Source organism: Symphalangus syndactylus, chromosome 20, assembly GCF_028878055.3.
Source record: "Symphalangus syndactylus isolate Jambi chromosome 20, NHGRI_mSymSyn1-v2.1_pri, whole genome shotgun sequence".
In the NCBI taxonomy this organism is placed as follows: Eukaryota; Metazoa; Chordata; class Mammalia; order Primates; family Hylobatidae; genus Symphalangus; species Symphalangus syndactylus.
In genome coordinates this window covers 51177856-51202612 of record NC_072442.2, presented here as the reverse complement: position 1 = coordinate 51202612, position 24757 = coordinate 51177856, and the positions used below count along the sequence as shown (strand labels likewise).

General features: G+C 44.2%; 2 protein-coding genes across 7 annotated transcripts in view; both read left to right on the top strand.

Annotated features, from left to right (window-relative positions):
- CEP112 (centrosomal protein 112) overlaps positions 1–2121 on the top strand; it is a 551576-nt gene extending 549455 nt beyond the window's left edge. For all 6 annotated transcript variants that reach the window (XM_055258901.2, XM_055258899.2, XM_055258897.2 and 3 more), the window contains 2 exons: positions 491–555; positions 1689–2121. In XM_055258901.2, coding sequence (XP_055114876.1) covers positions 491–555; positions 1689–1692 — 69 coding nt within the window. In that variant the 3' untranslated portion in view covers positions 1693–2121. The remainder of the gene's footprint in view (positions 1–490; positions 556–1688) is intronic.
- The window catches only part of AXIN2 (axin 2), a 108935-nt gene continuing 85869 nt past the window's right edge, over positions 1692–24757 (top strand). Inside the window, exon 1 of the mRNA XM_055258905.2 lies at positions 1692–1752. The gene's annotated coding sequence lies outside the window, so the exon portion shown is untranslated. The remainder of the gene's footprint in view (positions 1753–24757) is intronic.

Sequence of the window (24757 nt, the reverse complement as noted above, 5' to 3'; positions counted from 1 at the left end):
GGAACACAGTGAAGGGGACCGCTGGCTTTGTCTGGGGCTAGGAGGCGAGGAGCAGCTGGGGAGGAGGTGAACGATTCCACAGGAGAGGTGACATTTAAACCAAATGGTGGAGGATGAATGGGAGACAGAAAGACAAGTGTTCCAAAGACAGAAAGTGGCCTGGGCCAGAGAGCAATGGAGTGAGAAAGACGTGGTGTAGAAGAGCAATGGTGGGCAGGGCTTGAGGACAGGTAAAGCCACAATGATGGGGGCGGGCCAGATCAAAATGGCTCTGCGATGAGGAGTTTGAACTTTATTCTGTTGTATCTGATGGATTTTCAATAAGGATGGGATATGACCAAATGTAAAAAACACAACATTGACATTCAACAAATCCTCTGAGTTTTATCTAGGGAATTGTCTGAATTTAAATAAAATCTTACCATACTATTTGCATAATATTGACATGTAAGCCACATCCACTTCTTCTCACACAAGGTGTCTTTTCTAGGTTAATTTTCTGAAAAAGAGAGCTTCCATCCTTCAAGAAGAACTGACTGCATATCAAGGCAGAAGGTACAGCCCATAAGCAAGTGTCTGTCTCCTGATTAGTTTGTGTTGTGTCATCTGTGAGCCTCCTCATTTGGCCTTTGTCTTTATTAAAATGCTTGGACATAATGCCAGTTTTGAAAAAGACTTGTTTTTAGTAAGTAAGATGTCTTTAAGAAGTCACCCCCCTTCTCATCCCAGTGCTTAGTCTGTACTATCAAAACAAGATGAGATAATCTGCTGGGCACAGTGGCTCACTCTTGTAATCCCAGCACTTTGGGAGGCCAAGGCAGGAGGATCACCTGAGGTCAGGAGTTCAAGACCAGCCTGGCCAACATGGTAAAACGTTGTCTCTACTAAAAATACAAAAATTAGCTAGGTATGATGGCACACGCCTATAATCCCAGCTACTCAGGAGGCTGAGGCAGGAGAATTGCTTGAACCTGGGAGGCAGAGGTTGCAGTGAGCTGAGATCACACCACTGCATTCCAGCCTGGGCAACAGAGTAAGACTCTGTCTCAAGAAAAAGAAGAATGAAAGATGAAAGATGAAAGGATCTGCAGGGGCATGGCAGGTCCAGGCCTTACCTGGACAAGAGGACAGGACGTTGTCTTGAGACCCAGTGATGGAGTGAAGGAGACACGATCTTCCTTTAAGATAGTGAGATGATGCAGTACTTGCTAGGATAGCTCACATCTTCAAAGTCCTTTCCACTAAGGGTTTGGTATTGTTCTCCAGACCAGAATAGATCAACAGCTCAGTGATCCGGCACTCACAGTGACTTGAGTACCCTCAGTGCTCTTTCTGGGGATGCATGAGACCTTTTGTAGTCAAAGGTTCCCAGTGCCATCACTAACATAGATTGTGTTTACCTGCTGTAATACCATCAAACGCCCTTCCTGTTTCTGCAGTGAAAGACTGAACTACCTATTTGGCTTTGAATTAAAAGGAAAGATCTTATGAATCGCACATTTTTCAAAAGATTCTGTTTGCTTGGTGTAGGTAAGATTTGATCCCTTATAGATAAGCATAAATTATGAAATTTTGATATCAAATATCCTTTTCAACCCCTATCAACTTCTCCAGAATTGAAGCTTATTTTTTGATTGACATACCTGTTAAACCTAGAGAAAGTCGTGACTGTGATTTTTGGTTTACAGGTAACTGCACGAGAGAATGCAATGGATGCAATTTCCAGGCTGCGCCGTGGACTTCTTCCAGCAGGTTTGAAGATTTGGATATTGTAAACTGTGAGATCAGTGACATTTTTTAAATCCTTAAATGTAATTAAGATCATAAAAACATGCATCATTCATACACTAGTGGGGTGGTTTTATTTGTGTCTGCCTAAGTTTTTTTTTAACATTCCTTTATTTCCAATTTTCATGTTTGTGTGCATTTGAGTATGTGCTGAGAACTGCTTATATTGGGCAAAGTGATTTCCTATGATATGCCTTGTTAATCCTTTTGCATAGAATTTTACAGTTGCGTACAATCAAAATCACGTTTGTAGTATCATATCAAAAATTCTAACCTGTTTACGTTGTTTTCATGTTCATGTTCGTATATTATTAAAATATTATTTTGTACTGATCAGTTTTATTTCTACTTTTTATTGAACCTCATTTGTTAAAATAAGTGTGACATATATATGGTATTTTTCCCAAGCAAATGTTAGCAATCTCAAATTGTACTTTGGGAAAATATACCTTATATCATGTCAACAATCAAATCCATAATTAGTGCATGAATTGGTGTTTAGGATAAAATCGCTGGATCATCTGATATCAGTCCAAGTATTTGTCTTGTTGGTCTCCAGTCACGTCCTGGAACCCTAGAGGCAGAATATGGTGTAACAATTTTAGATAGCTGCTGTGGTTTTATTGTTACTTTCTTGATCTCCTTTTTTATGGTTGTTGTTTTAATTATAATATCAATCGATGATCCTTAAGAAAGCCTAAAAAATGTGAGGTCAGGTTATGAGGACACAACACATTGGCAAGTAGTCACAGAATGTGCTTTACTTGGTCCGGTTTGCATGTGGGCACCGCCTGGTTGAGAGACTATGGTGTTGCTTCCATGAGTGGATGGTTAAGTCTGCGTCCCTCTCCCCGTTCAAATGCCCAAGAGCTGTTCTGTGATGATTGGTCAACCCATTTGCCAAGGAAATTTTGAATTGCGGAGAATGAGTGAATGGATGCTCCAAATTCTTTCGACTGCATTGTGGTGTGTGCCATGGGCATTTTGAGCTCTCTAAAAATCTGGCTTATGGGCGGGGCTGTAATCCTCTGGTTTACTGTAAAAGGACGGGACACAAAGTTTATTTACACTTTTTCAAAATTCTTTTCTCTTTCCCACGCCCAAGTCTGTTGTTTGCAGCCCAAGGATTAATTACCCCTTATTGTACTGTAACTGAGCCACGAAGATGATAAGGAAGTAACAGGTTTTACGGCCACTTCCAAAGCCAGGGAGGGAATTGGCATAAACAGGGCTGGGCTGTGGCCATCAGTAGGAGGCCTGGGATTCTTGCACTAACTCATCTCTGTGGGGCTACCACTCAGCCTGTTAATGTTCAGACACCCTGACACCTCCCCCAGGAATATAAGTCTCTGTCTTTTGGAAGATGAGGTTTTTCCTGCATATACAATAAATTATAGTACTGGTTTCAAGAATATTTAGGAAAAAGCAAAATCATTGCAGATGCTGTTAAAACAAATGAGGGTTATTGGTACTCAGACTATGATTTAGTCTGAATGGAAAGATTCCTACAGGATTCCTGTTAAGTACTTCTTTCTGTACAGACCATGGAAAACAAGTTGAAGCTCACCAGATTTCATTAGCAAGGTTATTAGGTGCTTGAGGTGAAAATACTTTGTGAATTGTATTGTATGCTGGCTTCGGAACTCCCACTCAAGACTATTTGTTTTCCATGAGTAAATATCAGTAGGTGTTTTGGAAGGTTGCCTGCCATTCTTTCTTTTCCTTATTTCAAGGGTTATGAAATTACAAACACTGGTGAACCTTTGACATTACCCAGATCCTGTTTCCCTTCTGAACCATGTCTTGTACATCTGGGAGTAAAGGGAATGAAACTTTAGGTCACTTTGATTGGATGTGATAGGAATGGATGGTTGACACTAATGTCTTTGTGAACGTTCTCTGATAAAGGAAGAGAAAGAAAAATTGCATTTGTCATGTTTGAAATTCCTTACTGAGTTGAGCGGTGAGTATAGAAATGGCTACTGGGAGAAAAAGAAAGTGCTCAGGAAATAAATTATAAACACTGTGCCTTATTATAAAATCATCTAAGATATAATCCGTTCTTTTATCTGCTGGAAGATCAATTGTTCATCACAAGTACCTAATTTCATTACATCTCAAGTTATCATTATTGGCTGCTGTACCTGAGTCATCCATCTGTGCTTTTTCTATTTCAACACGTAATTGTCAACAGGTAGTGGCTGGTAAAGGATTTGGAACAAGCCAAGCAGAAGAAACACTCTGCAACCCCAGGTTCTTGGTGTTTGTTATTATCCACTTACGGGGTCAGGGAAGAGAAGGGCTAATAGCAAAGTTAGCTATTCAGTCATCCACATATGTCACAATTTTGTTCTAGTCCACCATTTCTGCATCACCAAGCAGTGCACCCTTTCAGGGGTCTGAGCTCTGATTTTGCAACCTCCCCACTCAACAATGAACTTCACAGACGGCAGCCATCAGGGGCATAATGAAGAAAACAGGAAGACTAAGAGGGAACAGAGAATGACGGACTTGCTTCATAGACTGTACAAAAGAATTGACTGTGATTCAAGGGAAATAGCTCAGATTCAAACATTATCCTGTAATGTCACATATCAACAGTGATTTCTTCAGAAACGGGTATATGCTTACAGTGGTGAGCAACCTCACTCATTAAAGGCATCTGCAGAGACAGTGCAGACAGAAGAAACTGTGAGTTGGAATTAACAATTAACAGCTCTCTTATTAAAGTGCATCACCATCCATAGAAGGCAGTGGTGTTTTAGCTTTCTTTCTAAGAGTAAAAAGGAAAGGTAAAACATCAAAAATGGTGGGAGAAAAGTTTCAGAACACAAGGTCATTTTAATTCATAGTTTCCCTAAAAGAACTATCTCTTCCGAGCTTTCATATTTTGTTCAGAAGTGTCGTCTCTTTTAAGCCTTGTCATTAAAGACGGTTTGCTCTTTAAAGTGAATTATCAAAGGGTATAGAAATTGCAAGTTACTAAAACTAAAATGCATGATCAATTTTAAGTCTGCTAACTAAAGCCTACTTAAAATTGGATGTGCTTTTGTCCTGGCAGCCCCTTTGATAAAACCAGAAAAAGATACATGGTTGGTCAATTCAAAGTAGGGAATGAAGATAATTAGATAAAACTTTTTTTCAACTGATATTGAAGTGGTTCTTGGCTTTGGAGACTTGATTAGGAACCGGTGGCATAGGCTGTAATGGTATTTGAAACGTGGAAATGGAGGCCAGGCATGGTGGCTCATGCTTGTAATCCCAGCACTTTGGGAGGCTGAGGTGGGCAGATCACGAGGTCAGGAGATTGAGACCATCCTGGCCAACATGGTGAAATCCTGTCTGTACTAAAAATACAAACAAAAAAATTAGCTGGGTGTGGTGGCATGCACCTGTAATCCCAGCTACTCAGGAGGCTGACACAGGAGAATCGCTTGAACCTGGGAGGTGGAGGTTGCAGTGAGCTGAGATGGCGCCATTGCATTCTAGCCTGGGCGACAGAGCAAGACTCTGTCTAAAAAAAGGAAGGAAAGTAAAATGGAATACCCTAGATTTTGACCTGGTTAGTGTTAACATTCTTCACTATATTGTTTTAAAATCAGATCATATTATTTACTTTTCATATGGAGGAAGAGAAATTAAATTTGTAACATAAGACTGAAGAAATTTTAAAATCTGGATTCCTCACCGATAGCTAGTTCCACTGAAAATCTGTTCTTCCAGACATTTCCATTTTAAGCGAGCATTTCCATCAGGCAATGTTTGTTTAGTTTTGTTTGTTTCTTTCTTTTTAAGACGGAATTTCGCTCTTGTTGCCCAGGCTGGAGTGCAATGGCGTGATCTCACCTCACTGCAACCTCCACCTCTGGGTTTAAGCGATTCTCCTGCCTCAGCCTCCTGAGTAGCCAGGACTACAGACATGCGCCACCATGCCCAGCTAATTTTGTATTTTTAGTAGCGACAGGGTTTCTCCATGTTGGTCAGCTGGTCTCGAACTCCCGACCTCTGGTGATCCACCCACCGTGGCCTCTCAAAGTGCTGGGATTACAGGCATGAGCCACCATGCCCGGTCCAAGCAAGTGTTTTAAAACCAAAGAACCAAGATGTTGCTATGGGTTCTGCTATTTTGAGAACGCTTAATCTAGACTTTAGGCTAATACATATTTTTTTTTTAATTTTTTTTTTTTGAGGCAGAGTCTTGATCTGTCGCTCTGTTGCCCAGGCTGGAGTGCAGTGGTGCGATCTTGGCTCACTGCAACCTCCGTCCTGTGGGTTCTAGTGATTCTTCTGCCTCAGCCTCGCAAGTAGCTGGGATTACAGGTGTGCGCCACGATGCCCGGCTAATTTCTTTTATTTTTAATAGAGACGAGGTTTTACCATGTTGGCCAGGCTGGTCTCGAATTCATGGCCTCAAGTGGCCTGCCCGCCTCGGCCTCCCAAAGTGCTGGGATTACAGGTGTGAGCCACTACACCTAGCCTAATTCATATTCTTATATCATCTTTGGAAGTCTGCCACGTAAAAGAGGTCTCATGGAAAATAGCTAGTTGGACACAAAGACTTTATCATGGAACAGAAAGAGAGGGCTACCAAGTTAGAAGCCTGATCTATTTAATTAGCTAAAATGTGGCTATGGGAGGGAAACCATTGTATCCATACCCTTTACTTTAGCCAAGAAAGGAGATTCGTTCACAGGTGGAGTCTAACAATTAGTTTTGTTTCCTCGGGCAATTCTCTTGACCTGTCTGGCTCACTTTTCTAATCTACAACATAAAAGGGTATAACTCAAGCAATATTTCCCAAACTCTACCATTTCAATCTTCTCATTTATTGTTTCTCAGACTAGCATTCCGTCAAGCCCTGTTCTGCAAGATTTGCCTTGAAGTATTCAGGTGTCATATTTAGGAAATGTGGCGTGCTATACCACCCTCTGGAAGATTCACATTTACACCACTCACTCAGTCATTCATTCATTAAATAAATAGTTGCTGATTGCCAACTGTGTGCCATACAGCAACATGAACCACCCCAAAACTTACTGGCTTAAACAGTAACTTCCTGTCATCTCTCTCAGTGCTGAGGGTTCATCGGGCTCAGCTAGGCTGTTCTCACTTGGGTTTCATTGCAGGTGCAGTCAGCTATTGGCTGGGGTGGCAGTCATGGGAGGCAAGGGCTCAAGCCCACAAGACCCATTCACATGGTGAGCAACTGACGCTGCCTGTCTGCTGGGGAATGGCAGCTTTGAGGAGCCCTCCGGTGCAAGCCCAGCCAGAGACCAGACGTCGAAGCTACCAACCCCATAAGGCCAGCGCCCAGAAACTGGCAGGATCACTTCAACTGTCAAAGACAGAACCCACCCAGAGACAAGGGCGGAGGACGCAGACCCAGCAAAGGCAAAGAATCTGTTGCCGTCTGTAAGCTGCCACATCCTTTGCTAAAGAAACCAATTTACCTTTCTTTTTTCTTTTCCTTTTTTTTTTTTTTTAAAGAGAGTTTCGCTCTTGTCGCCCAGGCTGGAGTGCAATGGCGTGATCTCGGCTCACTGCAACCCCCACCACCTGGGTTCAAGTGATTCTCCTGCCTCAGCCTCCCGAGTAGCTGGGATTACAGGCATGTGCCACCACGCCCGGCTGATTTTGTATTTTAGGTAGAGACAGGGTTTCACCGTGTTGGTCAGGCAGGTCTCAAACTCCTGACCTCAAGTGATCCACCTGCCTCAACCTCCCAAAGTGCTGGAATTACAGGCATAAGCCACTGCGCCCGGCCTAACTTTGTTTAATCTGCAATTTCCTAAAATGATTTGATCCATAGAATTATCTTTCAGCTTCTTCTGTGACTCACATATTTTATTGTAGAGTTCTGTGAAATATTGATCAGAGATGCCCAAACCTAAGATATTGCTTAAAAGTTCCTTCCTGTTCAAAAATTCTGTTCATCTATGTTGCATTTCTAGAATCACAGGTCCAGTTGGGGATTTAGAAACACTTCTTGGGAAACCCTGAGTTAGGGATATTTAAGAGGCCATGTCTTTTTTCTCTGTTCTTTTAAAAGATGGAAGCAACCTTAGTTGAATTTTTTTTCACCTCTCCTCGGCTTGAGGTTTGGTATGCATTACTTGACTTAATTGTATTAGCAAATGTATCATTAAAAGGTCCCTCAAAACTCATACCCTGTGCTCAGGAGCCTTCTTTCATGGAACTATCAGGCACATGGAAGGCTGTGGACCTGATAAGCCTGTGAGAGGAAATTTCCTGAACCACAGAGCACTTCAAAACTATTCAACTAAGTAGAGCATAATCATCTAGTTAAACAAATGAATCAGCCTTCTAATTGCCCCGTTAGCTTTCTCACTTTCTCACCACCACAGCCCAGTTCTCTCTCTCCTGGCCTCTTAGCCCATCTCCTGGATCTCATTCTTCTCAGCCTGAGCCTGGGGGTTGGGGGAGAAGGTAACTGTGTAAAGGGAGCCAGGTGCAGGGGCTGGGCGGCCCCTCTGCTCTCTTAACTCTCCACATCTTACTGAATGCCACAGTCACCAGACAATTGGTCCAACCCTGTGATCCGCAGGTGTTTTGAAAATATCTAAACAGGCTGGGCAAGGTGGCTTGCACATGTAATCCAGCACTTTGGGAAGCCGAGGCCAGCGGATCACCTGCAGTCAGGAGTTCGGGACAAGCCTGGCCAACATATCATGAAACCCTGTCTCTACTAAAAAAAATAAAAAATTAGCTGGGCGTAGTGGTGCTGCCTGTAATCCCAGCTACTTTGGAAGCTGAGGCAGGAGAATTGCTTGAACCCAGGAGGTTGAGGTTGCAGTGAGCCGAGATCGCGCCACTGTACTCCAGTCTGGGTGAGAGGGTGAGACTCCATCTCTAAAAAGGAAAGAGAGAAAGATAGAAAGAGAGGGAGAGAGAGGGAGGGAGGGACGGAAGGAAGAAGGAAGGAAGGAGAGAAAGAAAAAGAAGGAAAGGGAAGGAAGGAAGAAAGAAGACATCTAAACGGTTGGTTTGACTGGAATTCAGCTCAGTCCAAGAAGCAGAGCCTGTGAGAGTTTGAGGGAGAAAGAAAAATAGAAAAGACACTGTTTCCTTAAGAAGAAATATTTGCCTAAGAGGATTGTGGAGGGTCCTGCGAATCTTGCAGTTTTTAAAGAAACGTCTTGCCATCGACTGAGATTTCTCAAAACTGAATTTTTCATTTTCCACTTTTGCTTCCTGTGAGGTGACAGCAGCTGTCACTAACCTGACATCAACCCTGATGCTGCTCGTCAGGTTCGTGTATGCTCGGTTCTAGCCCACTTTCCCAGCTACTGCAGCGTCACAGTCCCGTGTGCCATCTTTGTCAGGACTGATCTTTTGGCCCATTATGCATCACTGTGTTTGTAATAAAAATATTTACCCAAGCTGGGCCACAGTGGCTGCTGCGTGAAGCCTCAGCGGCATTGACTCATCATGTCTCCACCTGTTCTTTCTCAGCGTTAAGGATCTGGTAGCAGTTTTCTGCCTAGAGTGATATTTCGTACAATGTTAGGGAACCTTTTGCTGACTGAGTTCCCACTTGTGTTATCTGATTTTCTTCTCCAGTATTTTTATTTATTGCATTCGGGCATGTGAATTTGGAAGCTGCTGAAATAGAAATGGGGTAGATTAAGGGTTTTCTTTTAAAACCCTTTCTACTGTCTTATTTGGATTGTGGGGTGTGTGTGGAAGGGTGTGTGTGCATGCACGCGAGAGTGATGGTAAATCCATATACCTTCAAAGGCAAATCCACACATCTTTATAGTGCCAGAAATCTTTTTTAAATAGGCTAATTAAGATAGCAAACCTAAGTAGACCTCCTACCGCTGGTCCCTGCTGTCAGGTACTTTGCCTAAAACCATATAATGTTCACTCTATCTGCCTTTTTATTGGCAAAGGAGAAAGACTAATTGGCCCCATCTCCATCTCACATTGTAATTACTGTTCTCCCTGTGATATCACCTCTAACACATGAGGAACACGTTCACTTCATGCAGACTGTAGATTGAGCTCAATTCTTCAAAGCTGGATTAAATTTGCGCAAAAATTAAATATTCTACAGAACTTTGCAAATGCCTCATCTGTCCCAGGGACTGAGCCTGGAACTAAAAGGCAAACAAGGTTGAATAAGACTTTGGCAACATGCTCCTTGCCCAGAAAGAGTTTGTGATTCAAGAAGGAAAATAAAACATACGCACAAAAGGGAAAAAAATGATAATACAAGCAAAAACATGATCTTTGCATAAGAGACATGGCAAGTCTTACGAGATTTCCAGGGAGGCAGGAACATTTGCAATCAGGTCTTCTAGGAAAAGATGACACTTAGCTAGAGCTTAGGATAGCAGTAGGATTTTAATAGGTAGAAATGCGGGGAAGGGCCTTGTAGGTGGAGTCACAGCCGGTCAGGTAGTTCAGACCCTGGAGATGACAACTGCTGGGAGAAAAGTGGCATGAGATAAGCTTTTGAAGGTGTGTCAGAGTCAGATTATGGAAGACAAAGGGAACTACATGCACTGACTACCTGCAGCACTAGGCGAGGCCTCAGCACAGTCAGTTAAGGATCTGGAATTGGGCTGGGTGCTTAGCTTCTCTGAGTCCGAGTTTCCTGATCCTAAAAAATAGAGGAATAAGGCCAGGTGCAGTGACTCACGCCTGTAATCTCAGCACTTTGGGAGGCCAAGGTGGGCGGATCACTTGAGGCCAGGAGTTCAAGACCAGACTGGCCAACATGGCGAAACCCCATCTCTTACTAAAAATACAAAAATTAGCCAAGTGTGGTGGTGCATGCCTGTAGTCTCAGCTACTCAGGAGTTTGAGGCGTGAGAATCACTTGAACCCAGGAGGCGGAGGTTGTAGTGAGCCAAGATCGCTCCACTTCACTCCAGCCTGGGCGACAGAAAGAGATTCTGTCTCAAAAAAAGAAAAAAAAGAAAAAAGAAAGAAAAGAAAAAAAAAAGAAAATAGAGGAATAGTAGAACATGGTTATGAAGATTAAATGAGGTGTTGCATTTTAAAAAGTCTATAAACTTTCAATAAACGAAGGCTATTTTAATTTTATGACAGTTCTCAATAAGTTTATAAGTCTTATTTATATTTGGGGAAGCTGAAGCAAAGAGAAGTTTGGAAACTTGTCCAAGGCCACATATCTAACATCTGGCAAAAGCAGAAATTGGAACCCTTGTGTCTCTGATTCACTCATTTTTGGTCTTTACAATGCATTGTCTCCATGCAGGAAAAGTTTGGAGGTTATTTTATAAGCAAGAGGGAGCAATTAGAGTCATTTGAACAGGGGAATAACATCATCAGAAATTGCTGTATAAGCATTTGTCCAGCAACAGCATGAAATGGGATGGATTTTTTTTTTCTTTTTTTTTTTTTTAGATGGAGTCTTACTCTTTTGCCCAGACTGGAGTACAGTGGCACGATCTCGGCTCACTGCAACCTCCGCCTCCCAGGCTCAAACAATTCTCCCTTCCTCAGCCTCCTGAGTAGCTGAGATTACAGGCACCTGCCACCACACCTGGCTAATTTTTGTATTTTTTCGTAGAAACAGGGTTTCACCATGTTGGCCAGGCTGGTCTTGAACTCCTGACCTCAGGTGATCTGCCCACCTCGGCCTCCCAAAGTGCTGGGATTACACGCATAAATCACCGCACCCGGCGGAGATGGGGTAGATTAGACCAGCGGTCCCCAACCATTTTTGGCACCAGGGACCAGTTTCATGGAAGACAATTTTTCCACGAACAGGGTAGGGGCAGGGGGCAGGACGCAGTGGGGATGGTTTCAGGATAAAATGGTTCCACTTCAGATCATCAGGCATTAGACTCACAAAGAGCATGCAACTTAGATCTCTCGCATGCACCGTTCACAATAGGGTTCACACTCCTATAAGAATAGAATGCCGCCCTGATCTGACAGGGTGGAGCTCAGGTGGTAATTCTTGCTCCAAGGCGGCTCATCTCCTGTTGTGAGGTCCCATGCCTAACAGGCCACACAACAGTACAGGTCCTCAGCCCGGGGGTTGGGGACCCCTAGATTAGAAGAGACAAGAGGCTGCAGGCAGAGAAAAATGTAGGCAATGTGTGCAGTGTTCCTATAAATTGGTCCAAGTCGTCAGTGAGAGAGGCATTTCTCTGTGAATGGAAAGGGGCAAAGATTCAGTAGACACCATGACACCTAAATAAATGAGATGATTGCAAAAAAGAAACAGATGTGGGGCCAAGGCTTCCAGCTTCAGAAGACATGGGGCCAAGGCTTCTAGCCTCAAAAGATGTTTGGCACAAGTTTGAGTCAGGGAAGAAGGATGAGTTTGGGTTTAGACATAATGAGCTTCATCAGGCAACTGGAAACCTAGGTCAGGGCCCAGAGATTTGTCAAGCCAGGGTTACAGTTGATGCTGGGAGAGCCAGTGGTTTCACCAAGAAGGGGAAGGTCTTGGGGAAAACAGAAAAGGAGAGGAAGAGGAATAGGAGAGGACCAGGGGAGAGTGCACAGTCCTTTCTGGAAGCTGAGGAAAGGAGTTATTTTGTTTTTTGTTTGTTTGTTTTTTGAGATGGGCTCTCGCTGTGTCACCCAGGCTGGAGTGCAGTGGCACAATCTCAGCTCAATGTAACCTCCACCTCCCAGTTCAAGCGATTCTCCTGCCTCAGCCTCCTGAGTAGCTGGGATTACAGGTACATGCCACCACGTCTAGCTAATTTTTGTATTTTTAGTAGAGACGGGATTTCACCATGTTGTTCAGGCTGGTCTCAAACTCCTGACCTTGTGATCCACCCATCTTGGCCTCCCAAAGTGCTGGGATTATAGGCATGAGCCACCGCGTGAGTTTTTAAAAGAGAAGTAGTGGATAAGAGAAGGATGGCCAGCAGGGTTAGACAAAGTGTACTTCAAAGAGGATAAAGTCCTTTGAATTTGCCTTTGAGGAAGAAGTCAGAATGGGCAGTGGGTTAGAGGAGACACATCTAAATTCCTTGAGGGTCCAAACTAGAGAATGTGGTGGCTCCCAGACATCTAGAGTCCTGAGCTTAGTGGCCAGTGGACCAGACATTCTGAGAGTTCCTTAGGGATTGGAGGAAGTTCCTTCCTTTGATGCTAGATAACAGTTTGCAGTGGGGGGGTGCTCCACCAGACACTAAACCCACAAAATCACTGAAGCTCATACAGGCCTGGCCATGTGAATTGGTTTCCTGGATTCTTTATGAAAGTTCAGGGCAACGTTTCTGAAAGTTCAGCTCTTCTCTCATCCTACAGTCTGCATCAATTTATAAATTTTGTAGAGGTGCTAAATGGAGTTAGCCACTTTGCCGGCTAGCCCTCCCTTGGGATAAATCCTGATAATAAAATGGATCCTCTGAGAGGGAAGTTCCTCTGCGCTCAGTAAAATATTTTTGCTTCTGATCCTTACTAATATTAAGTCCTGGGATTATCATTGGTTTTCAGGCATTTTTATTCTTACAAACAACAACAGAATGTCAACTTTGACTTAAGCTGATATTTAGGTAGAACTTAACCTCAAGTTAGTATACTTATTCACAAAACTACTCTTATTAATAATGTCCAGCACTCCCCTCAAAAAACAAGCAAACAGTAGTTAACCCAGGCAAATGATTGTGAAGACATTGTATTAGGCCATTCTTACATTGCTATAAAAAATAAACCTGAGATCGGGGAATTTATAAAGAAAAGAGGGTGGCGCACAGTGGCTCAGGCCTGTAATCCCAGCACTTTGGGAGGCCAAGGCGGGTGGATCACAAGGTCAGGAGATCAAGACCATCCTGGCTAACACGGTGAAACCCCGTCTGTACTAAAAACACACACACACAAAAATTAGCTGGGCGTGGTGGCGGGCGCCTGTAGTCCCAGCTACTCAGGAGGCTGAGGCAGGAGAAGGGTGTGAACCCAGGAGGTGGAGCTTGCAGTGAGCCGAGATTGTGCTACTGCACTCCAGCCTGGGCGACAGAGCGAGACTCCATCTCAAAAAAAAAAAAAAAAAAAAAAAAAAAAAGGAGGATTCATTCGCTCACAGTTCTGCAGGCTATACAGGAAGCATGGCACTGGCATCTGCTCAGCTTCTAGGAAGGCCTCAGGATACTTCCAATCGTGGTGGAAGGTGAAGAGGAAGCAGGCACCTCACATGGCGGGTGCAGGAACAAGGAGGTGGGAGCAGATGTTACACACTTTTAAACAACCGGATCTCATGAGAACTCACTATCAAAAGGACAGCATCAAGGAGATGGTGCTTAATCATACATTAGATATCTTCCTGTTGGCCCAACCTGGTGCCTCATGCCTATAATCCCAGCACTTTGGGAGGCCGAGGAAAATTGGATTGTTTGAGCTCAGGAGTTTGAGACCAGCTTGGGCAACATGGCAAAACCCTGTCTCTACAAAAAATACAAAAATTAGCCGGGCGTGGTGGTATGTGCCTTTGGTCCCAGCTACTTGGGAGGTTCAAGTGGGAGGATCGCTTGAATCTGGAAGGTCAAGGTTGTAGTGAGCCATGATCTCTCCACTGCATTCTAGCCTGGGCAACAGAATGAGACCTTGTCTCAAAAAAAAAAGAAAACAATAAAAGAAATATGCCCCCATGATCCAGTCAATTCCCACCAGGCCCCACCCACCTTCAACATTGAGGATTACATTTGAACATGAGGTTTGGGCAGAGACACACATCCAAACTATAGAAACATTTTGGGGGTAGAGAAGATTGCATTAAAAACAGCCATGTAGGCTGGGTGCGGTGGCTCACACCTGTAATCCCAACACTTTGGGAGGCCGAGACGGGCAGATCACCTGAGGTCGGGAGTTCAAGAGCAGCCTGGCCAATATGGTAAAACGCTGTCTCTACAAAAAAAAAAAATACCAAAAATTAGCCTGGCATAGTGGCAGGCCCCTGTAATCCCAGCTACTCAGGAAGCTGAGACAGGAGAATTGCTTGGACCTGGGAGGCGGAGGTTGCAGTGAGCTGAGATCACGCCACTGCACTCCAGAATGGGCAACAAGAGCGAAACTCCGTCTCAAAAAAACAAAAAACAAAAAACAGCCACGTGAGGGGCTTTAGTATTGAACACCAGAAGATGATACAACTCTTTAAAAGGGAAATTAAACTTGCTAAAATTCTGTAAATACTGGTAAGATTTTCTTACTACATAAAAACACTTTAATATCCTAAATTCTTTAGTAAATTTTGTAAATGCTTACTACAATGTCTGGAAGTCATAAATATCTTCCTTTGCTTATATTTTTCATAGTTTGGCACCAAAATTCCTTCATGCCAATACTAAAAGTTACTAATATGGACTTACAAAGCAAGGCAAGACATTACAATTCTGTCAAATAGTTTAGATTGTGAGCTTATTTAGAGGAAGGAAGGGGGAAAATGACTTTTTTCTACTAACGAAAATTGAAAACAGGACATTTGGGTACTTTACGGTCTCCAGGGGTGGGGAGGGAGCTATAGAAGTAAATCCAGTAAATGCTTTTGATCTGCTAACTGTCCTTCAAAGAAGTGGCAAAGGAAAGCCAATTTGTCCTGATGCCCTTGAGATGTTGGGTGAATTCAGTCAACTCAAACTGACTGTACCATAGCTTTGAGAGCGTGTTGGGGGTAGCATTCCCCACTGGGAACGTCTGTAGAATTGACTATGGTTTGAGTAGATGTGCCAAAAACTGGGAGCTGTGCCACCATGAATCCAGCCCTGGATTTCTCTTTTAGTAATAGAATGTGCCTCTCCCAGGTGGAAAAAGAGAAGTTGAGACCAAGTTGCAACTTTAAAGCATGTCAGTTAGCTAGTCGATTGCAGAGATCGAACAGTGACAGAGAGGTTGGTAGCATGGACTTGGGATTTTTCGGTGGCTGGTGTTGTAAAAGTGGTGCCACTTTTCTGCCAGGTGGCATTGGCTGAAATCAAGCTAAGAAATGCTGGGGGTGATGGTGAGCTTGATTTTGGACTACTTACCACTCATTGCTGAGCAGGATATGCTTTTCTCCCAGGCACTTCAAGTAGAGAGGATCCCAACACAGGAAACTTGTAGTATTGTGGACAAGCCCTGAGTTTCGTTCCCAGAAATATATGTAAAACTGGGAGTAACATTTCTCTTCATCTCAAAGAAGTGTTCAGGCCAAAAATAAATGGAGTCTTATTCCTGATTAGCTGTAGTATAATTTAAATAATTCCATTTTATGTGCTTAGCTTATGCTATAATTCCTACTTGGTCATAATGGTTTTATCTGTATTAGTAAAGTGATTACACCCCTAAGGATAGTTGAATTTTACTTTATTGCCTTCTGACCATGGAGAAAAGAAGGTATAATTCTACTGCATCTTCAGGCATGTTATCAAATTTTTTATAGTGAAAGTATAGTTCACAATACTTAAGGAAAGAGCTTGTATTGATAGCCAGATTCCATTTCTAACACTTTGGTTAAGTTGGCCTTTAGGCTAGCCACTTAAATTCTGTATGCTTAGCTTCCCTGTCCGGATAAATAGACAAGAGATAATGGCTACAGCCTTATCATACTAGTGATGTGTTTAATATGTAGAAGCCACAATGTAGAAATCACTTAGACCATCTTTTTTTTTTTTTTTTTTTTTTTAATGGAGTCTCACTCTGTCACCCAGGCTGGAGTGCATTGGCACGATCTCAGCTCACTGCAACCTCCGCCTGTCAGATTCGAGCGATTCTCTTGCCTCAGCCTCCTGAGTAGCTGGGATTACAGGTGCTTACCACCACACCCAGCTATTTTTTGTATTTTTAGGAGAGACAGGGTTTCACCATGTTGATCAGGCCAGTCTCAAACTCCTGACCTCAAGTTATCCACCCGCTTCGCTCTCCCAAAGTGCTGGGTGGGATTACAGGTGTGAGCCACCACGCCCGGCCCGCTTAGGCCATCTTGAAAGAGAAATGTTACCTGCAGCTGATATTGACTGTAAACAACCCTTCACCCTTCTTACTGAGCAGCTAGTCTTGCTATCTGTCCCTTCTTTTTTTTTTTTGAGATAGTCTTTTTTTTTTTTTTCGATTTATTTCTATAGGTTTTGGGGGAACAAGTGGTATTTAGTTACATGAAGTTCTTTGTAAGAATTTGGTGCACCCATCACCAGAGCAGTATACACTGAACCCAATTTGTATTCTTTTTTTTTTTTTTTTTTTTTTGAGACAGAGTCTTGCTGTGTTACCCAGGCTGGAATGCAGTGGCGTGATCTCAGCTCACTGCATCCTCCGCCTCCCAGGTTCAAGCAATTCTCTGCTTCAGCCTCTCAAGTAGCTGGGATTACAGGTGCCCGCCACCACACCCGGTTAATTTTTGTATTTTTAGTAGAGACGGGGTTTCATCATGTTGGCCAGGCTGATCTTGAACTCCTGACCTCGTGATCCACACACCTCAGCCTCCCAAAGTGCTGGGATTACAGGTGTGAGCCGCCACGCCCAGCCCCAATTTGTAGTCTTTTATCCCTCACCCCACTCCCACCCTTTACCTCGAGTCCCCAAAGTCTATTGTGTCATTCTTATGCCTTTGCATCTTCATAGCTTAGCTCCCACTTATGAGTGAGAACATACGATGTTTGCTTTTCCATTCCTGAGTTACTTCACTTAGAATAATAGTCTCCAGTTCCATCCAGATTCCTGTGAATGCCAATAATTCATTCCTTTTTATGACTGAGTAGTATTCCGTAGTATATATAAACTACAGTTTCTTTATCCACTCATTAATTGATGGGCATTTGGGCTGGTTCCATATTTTTGCAATTGCAAATTGCGCTGCTATAACTCTGCCACCCGGCTGGGCGCGGTGGCTCACGCTTGTAATCCCAGCACTTTGGGAGGCCGAGGCGGGCGGATCACGAGGTCAGGAGATCGAGACCACGGTGAAACCCCGTCTCTACTAAAACTGCAAAAAATTAGCCGGGCGTGGTGGCGGGCGCCTGTAGTCCCAGCTACTCGGAGAGGCTGAGACGGGAGAATGGCGTGAACCCGGGAGGCGGAGCTTGCAGTGAGCCGAGACTGCGCCACTGCACTCCAGCCTGGGCGACAGAGCAAGACTCCGTCTCAAAAAAAAAAAAAAAAAAAAAAAAAAAACAACAACTCTGCCACCCAGGCTGGAGTGCAGTGGTGCAATCTCAGCTCACTGCAACCTTCCCCTCCCAGATTCTAGTGATTCTCATGCCTCACCCTCCCAAATAGCTGGGTCACAGGCATGCACTACCACAGCCGGCAATTTTTGTATTCTTAGTAGAGATGGGGTTTCCCTGTGTTGGCCAGGCTGGTCTCAAACTCCCAACCTCAGGTGATCCCCCAACCTGGGCCTCACAAAGTGCTGGGATTACAGGTGGGAGCCACTGTGCCTGGCCCTATGTGTCCCTTCTTTAAGGTCTTTTCTTAACCAGAGTTAAGACCCCCACTAACCACAAAAACCTGTATTTACTATCACCTATATCAGTCTTACCAGTCAAAGTCAAGGTTGCTAGTGATTCATCCTGAGCATCAGGGAAAAAAAAAAACAGATCTTTTTGGCAACACTTCATTTTTTAAAAAATTCAAGTATTAAAATGTTTTCATGCTTCACTATATTTAAGGAAAGTAAATCTGATGTGCAGATTCTCAAATCAATAAAATGATCAAGAAAGGCCATAGTTTTGGAAATAACGCATTTAGTCAAAAGTAAGAGGTTTCATTTGATAGCGAGCACAATTTTGTAAGGACACAAAGTATTTGAAGCATGTAAAGTGCCAGTTCCTCAGTTATAAGAGAATGTGATAGGCTCATTTATGGAGGAGGAAAAATTTTGATAGGATACTACAAACCTAATCAGATGAGATGAATCCATATGTTTCAGAATCAAGCAGTAGTTTGAGCCAAAGAACCGATTCTCTTCCCTTTTTTTTTTTTTTTTTTTGACAGAGTCTCGCTCTGTTGCCCAGGCTGGAGTGCAGTGGTGCGATCTCGGCTCACTGCAACCTCTGCCTCCTATGTTCAAGTGTTTCTCTTGTCTCAGCCTCCCGAGTAGCTGGGACTACATGCACGTGCCACCATGCCCAGCTAATTTTTGTTTTGTTCTGTTTTGTTTTGTTTTGTTTCGAGACACAGTCCCGCTTTGTTGTCCAGGCTGGAGTGCAGTGGCATGATCTCGGCTCACTGCAACCTCGGCCTCCTGGGTTCAAATGATTCTCCTGCCTCAGCCTCCTGAGTAGCTGGGACTACAGTCACGCAGCACCACACCCAGCTAATTTTTGTATTTTTTAGTAGAAACAAGGTTTCACTATTTTGGCCAGGCTGGTCTCCAACTCCTGGCCTCAAGTGATCCACCTGCCTCAGCCTCCTGAAGTGCTGGGATTACAGGCACCAGTCACTGTGCCCAACCTAGAACCAATTTTCTTCTAAACACATGAGAACATGTAGACATTTTTAGCACCACCAAAGCAGTGTTTCATCACTTCCAAAAATGAACTTGTTGGCTTTATGTCAAAACACAAGAGAAAGCTTTAAAAACCTATTCAGAAGCATCAAAGAATTGTGCAGAAAAATCAATGAAGGAGACAAGGGAATTTTTCTCTTCCTGCAGTTACATTCAATGGATTTCTAGATCATCCATGCACAGTAAGTCCACAGTAACTATTTTCTAGAGATGACTCTAATTTTGAATGCAGTTCCAAGGCCCTTGGATCAATGAAAAATGCTGATATGAAGGTAATATTTTCTGTCCAACATCATTGAGCTCATATTTTTAGAAAATTCAACCAGTTCAGCCCATGAAGAAAAGCCTTCGAAAAGGAGTATTTCAGGCTGGGAACAGTGGCTCAAGCCTGTAATCCCAGCACTTTGGGAGGCTGAGGCAGGTGGATCACCTGAGGTCAGGAGTTCAAGACCAGGCTGGCCCAGGTGGCGAAACCCCATCTCTACTAAAAATACAAAAATTAGCCAGGCATGGTGGTGGGCACCTATAGTCCCAGCTACTTGGGAGGCTGAGGCAGGAGAATCACTTGAACCCAGGAGGCAGAGGTTGCAGTGAGCCAAGATCATACTACTGCACTCCAGCCTGGGTGACAGAGTGAGATTCTGTCTCAAAAAAAAAAAAAAAAAAAACAAAGAAAGAAAAAAGAAAAACATAAGAATAATTTAACTTGTTACCAGCTTGGTAACCAATTAGGTTGTGGAGGATTGTTTGTCTTTATTTAGTGAATCTGGAGCCAAGAATTGTTACGTTCACGTCTTCCAACTTTTATAAAGATAAAACATGTAGAACTTTTCATTCTAATAACCCAAGAAGGGTGGAAAGAGTAGAGCTGTTGGGTAGTCAGAGAAAATGGCCTTTGCTGAATCAAGAACTTTCCAAGAATGTGTCTGGAAGATTCCTTTCGTCAGATCAGCTTAGCAAGTGACCCATGTGGCTGCTCCTTTGGCAGATAGCTTTCATCAACGGTTCAGTACCACTCTGAGGATAGAACTGGCTAAGAAGTGACCCGCACCGTCTAGGAGAAGTTGGGTGACAGACTGGGCCATGTTCCTCAACAGAGGGCACAGTGCCTTCCACATACCACTGTAGGAGCTGCACACTCTGCATGGCATGGTGTACTTTACCTCGTCTGCCCAGGCCGTAACCAGTCCCCTTTCTCATTCACCAACTCAGGGAACATTTTCCAGTCTGCTTGATATCCTCTGGCTGGGTCCCTACCCAAATCTCATCTTGAATTGTAGCTCCCATAATCATGGGAGGGACGGGTGGGAGGTAACTGAATCATGGGGGCAGGGTTTTCTGTCTGGTTCTCATGATAGTGAATAAATCTTATGAGATCTCATGGTTTTATAAGGGCAGTTCCCCTGCATATGCTCTCTTGCCTGCCACCGTGTAAGACATGACTTTCCTCCTCCTTTGCCTTCTGCCATGATTGTGAGGTCTCCCCAGCCATGTGGAACTGTGAGTCCATTAAGCCTCTTTCCTTTATAAATTATCCCATCTTGGGTATGTCTTTATAGCAGAATGAGAATGGACTAATACACTGCTCATGTTCAGACTCCCCGTTTCCTTCCTTTGCTTTATAAGAATAACATGCCTCATTTAATTTTTCATCCAAGATTCATCCTGCAAGTAGATGAATACAGAGCCTGTGCCTAGTGTTGCCAAACTGGCCAGTCACAAATTTGGGCACAGTCATAATTATCTAATGAGACGGATTTCCCCCAGTTCTCCCAGCCCCCTGTAGAGTGATTGACCCTGGTTGGAATGAGGCCAGTTTCTCCCTTTGGTGTAGCCTATCCAGGTGGCCACTACTTAGCAGATTTTAAGATTCAGTGACGCCCGATGCAGTGGCCCACGCCTATAATCCCAGCACTTTGGGAGGCTGAGGCAGGCGAATCACCTGAGGTCAGGAGTTTGAGACCAGCCTGGCCAACATCTCTACTAAAAATACAAAAATTAGCCAGGCATGGTGGCATGCAACTGTAGTCCCAGCTATTGAGAGGCTGAGGCAGGAGAATCACTTGAACCCGGGAGATAGAGGTTGCAGTGAGCCGAGATCATGCCACTGCCCTCCAGCCTGGGCGACAGAGCAAGACTCTATCTCCAAAAAGAAAAAAGATTTAGTGATTCAGGCCAGGTGCAGTGGCTCATGCCTGTAATCCCAACACTGGGAGGCTGAGGCAGGAGGATTACTTGAGCCCAGGAGTTTGAGACCAGCCTGGGCAACATACTGGGACTGCATCTCTACAAAATAATAATAATAATAATAATAAAATTAGCTGGGCATGGTGGCACGTGCCTGTAGTCCCAGCTACTTGTGAGGCTGAGGTGGGAGGATACCCTGAGCCCAGGGAGGTTGAGGCTGTGGTGAGCTGTGATCGTACCACTGCACTCCAGCCTGGGTAACAGAGTGAGACCCCATCTGAAAAAAATAAAAATGAAAAAAGATTCCATGATTCATTCTGTGTATATTCAAGACACATCCTCTGTGTGTCAGGCACTGATTCAAAGATGAATTGGGCACAAGTCCCGTGCCCAGGGAGGTCACAGTCTAGAAAAAATAAAGTGGTATATAAATACCTGTAATGTATAGGATTTGGCGGTACATTTCATAAGAGGGTTCTAAATAGGAGCCCAGGAGAAGTGCTTTCTCCTAACCTGAGAGTTCAAGAAAGGGTAGCTGGAATGCTCCAGGATTCAGGACGAGTGAGAACTTGTCTCCTTTCTAGAACAGCGTGTTCCGTTGGAGAAACACTGGTATAGGCAAGGTCAGTGCGTGTTCTTCCCAGCCCTGCATGAGTGCGACCCCATCAGAGTAGCTACAGGCTCAGCTTCATATTCTCAAGTGTAAGGGAGCGTGGAATTCAGTGAAACTGGATGGGAGTAAAGAAAAGGCCGCTTTCTGGTGAAGACAGCCAATCACGATGTTACAGGGAAGAGAAAACTCGGGTCAGAAAGGTAGAGCTAGCTGTTTATACATGCCTTCCAGAAGCCCGTGGCTGAGCAGACCCTCTTAGATTGCAGTACAGGGCAGATTTTGGACACTCTGTGTAAGAACTTTTGTCCGCATCACTGTTAGCCATAGAGTAGACACGGGAGGAAGAAACGTTCTCTGAATCTGCCTAGAACTCCCTTCCATCAAATCTGACCCAAGTCTGTGTGGTTTAGAAAGCCCCTTCATCCCCCTTCAAGGGAAGCTGCCCGACTCCTTTGGCTATTTTGTTTCTACTTTAAGAGTGTGTGGCCCGGGTGTGGTGGCTCACACCTGTAACCCTAGCACTTTGGGAAGCCAAGGCAGGTGGATCACGAGGTCAAGAGATCGAGACCATCCTGACCAACATGGTGAAACCCCATCTCTACTAAAAATACAAAAATTAGCTGGGCATGGTGGCGCACACCTGTGGTCCCAGCTGCTCGGGAGGCTGAGGCAGGAGAATCACCTGAACCCAGGAGGCGGAGGTTGCAGTGAGCCAAGATTGCACCACTGCACTCCAGCCTAGCAACAGAGTGAGACTCTGTCTCAAAAAAAAAAAAAAAAAAAGGAGTGTGCAAAGTTTGCCTTGCACAGTTGGTATTTGTAACCCAGCCTGAACCTAATAAAACATGCACTTGTAGCTGGGTTTGTTTGACAGCTCCAGGTCTGACTCTATTTGGCTCTTTTTTTGTGTTACAAATTCAGGTTCCCAAAGATGTATACTAAGTCTAAGATAAGCTGAGAAATCTCAGCTAGATGTATAGCTTAGACTGGAAGACCAGTGTGTTCAACCATTCTATCTCAGGGATGTAGAGAGGAGGTCAGCGAATTTTTTCTATAAAGTGCCGGATAGCAAATGTTTTCAGCCTCAGGCCATATGCTGTCTGTTGCAACTACTCAATTCTGCAGTTGCAGTGCAAATGCAGTCATAGACCATGTATATCTGCATTGCAGTACAATTTTATTCACAAAAACAGCAGACAGGCTTTGGCCCACAGGTGAAGCTTGCAGTGGATTGATTTCCTCATTTGTATGCTTTTAATTAGAATTTTTTTCTTTTTTTTTTTTTTTTTTGAGACAGAGTCTCGCTCCTGTTGCCCATGCTGGAGTACAATGGCGCGATCTTGGCTCACCGCAACCTCCGCCTCCTGGGTTCAAGCGATTCTCCTGCTTCAGCCTCCCTAGTAGCTGGGATTACAGGCATGCACCACCACTCCCTGCTAATTCTGTATTTTTAGTAGAGATGGGGTTTCTCCACGGCTGGTATTGAACTCCTAACCTCAGGCGATCCACCTGCCTCGGTCTCCCAAAGTGCTGGGATTACAGCGTGAGCCACCGCACCCAGCCTAGAAACTTTTTAGGCTCATAAAATCTCTAGGTTGCCAGGAGCCCTTAAGGTCACTTCTGGCTCCATCTCTTGTGGAATGAGGCCCAGGACGGAGGGGTGGAATTCAATGGATGATGGAAAAGTAGCATCCAAGTCAGGCTGCTTCTGGATGGTTCCCCGGCATCATCATGTGCTGGTCTTGAATCAGCTAAATGCTTCCAGTCAAAAGATAAAATTTTTATCTTCCAAGACAATCCATTTCACTGTAGGAAACGCTTCTTCATTGGAAGCTGTTCTTTATATTGACTCAAAATTGTCCTTCCTATAACTTCTACCCATTAGTCCTAATTCTGCTCTTTAGGAATACCTGAAAGGAGATGAGTTCTTCTCCCTTATGACAGGCATTTGGGTATTTGAAGAAGGCTCCCTCAGCCACCAGCTCGGATGAAGAATCCTCAGTTCTTTTAGTAGTTCCTATGTGCCATTGTTTCCAGATCCTTCATCCACTTGTGGGACCTCCTGGGCACACTTGGTTTGCTGATCATCCTCTTAAAAAGCGGTGCCCAGGCCGGGCGCAATGGCTCATTCCTGTAATCCCAGCACTTTGGGAGACCAAGGCGGGCAGATCACCTGAGGTCAGGAGTTCGAGACCAGCCTGGACAACATGGCGAAACTCTGTCTCTACTAAAAATACAAAAATTAGCCGGGCGTGGTGGCAGGTGCATGTAATCCCAGCTATTTGGGAGGCCGAGGCAGGAGAATCACTTGAACCCGGGAGGCTGAGGTTGCAGTGAGCCAAGATCTCGCTATTGCACTTCAGCCTGGGCAACAGAGTGAAACTCCATCTCAAAAAAAAAAAAAAAAAAAAAAACCGGTGCCCACTGGACACCTTCTTCCGGACATGGTCTGGCTGGCTCTCTTCCCTTCAGCCATGCTTTTCTTAAAAGCTGTTACACGTAGGTCTCCGCTCTCCAACCCTTCTCTTACTTTTCAACCCACTACAGACTCGCTTCCCATGCCTGTAACTACTGAGACTGCTCTTGCTAAAGTTACAACATTGTCAAATCCAAAGGATATCCCCAGTTTTGCCTCACCTGCCTTTCTTCCACTCTCTACTCTCTCAAACTCTTCTCCTATGGCTGGTTCACCCTGACCCCCACCTGCCGCCACCACGTCTCTGCCATTGCAGTCTCCT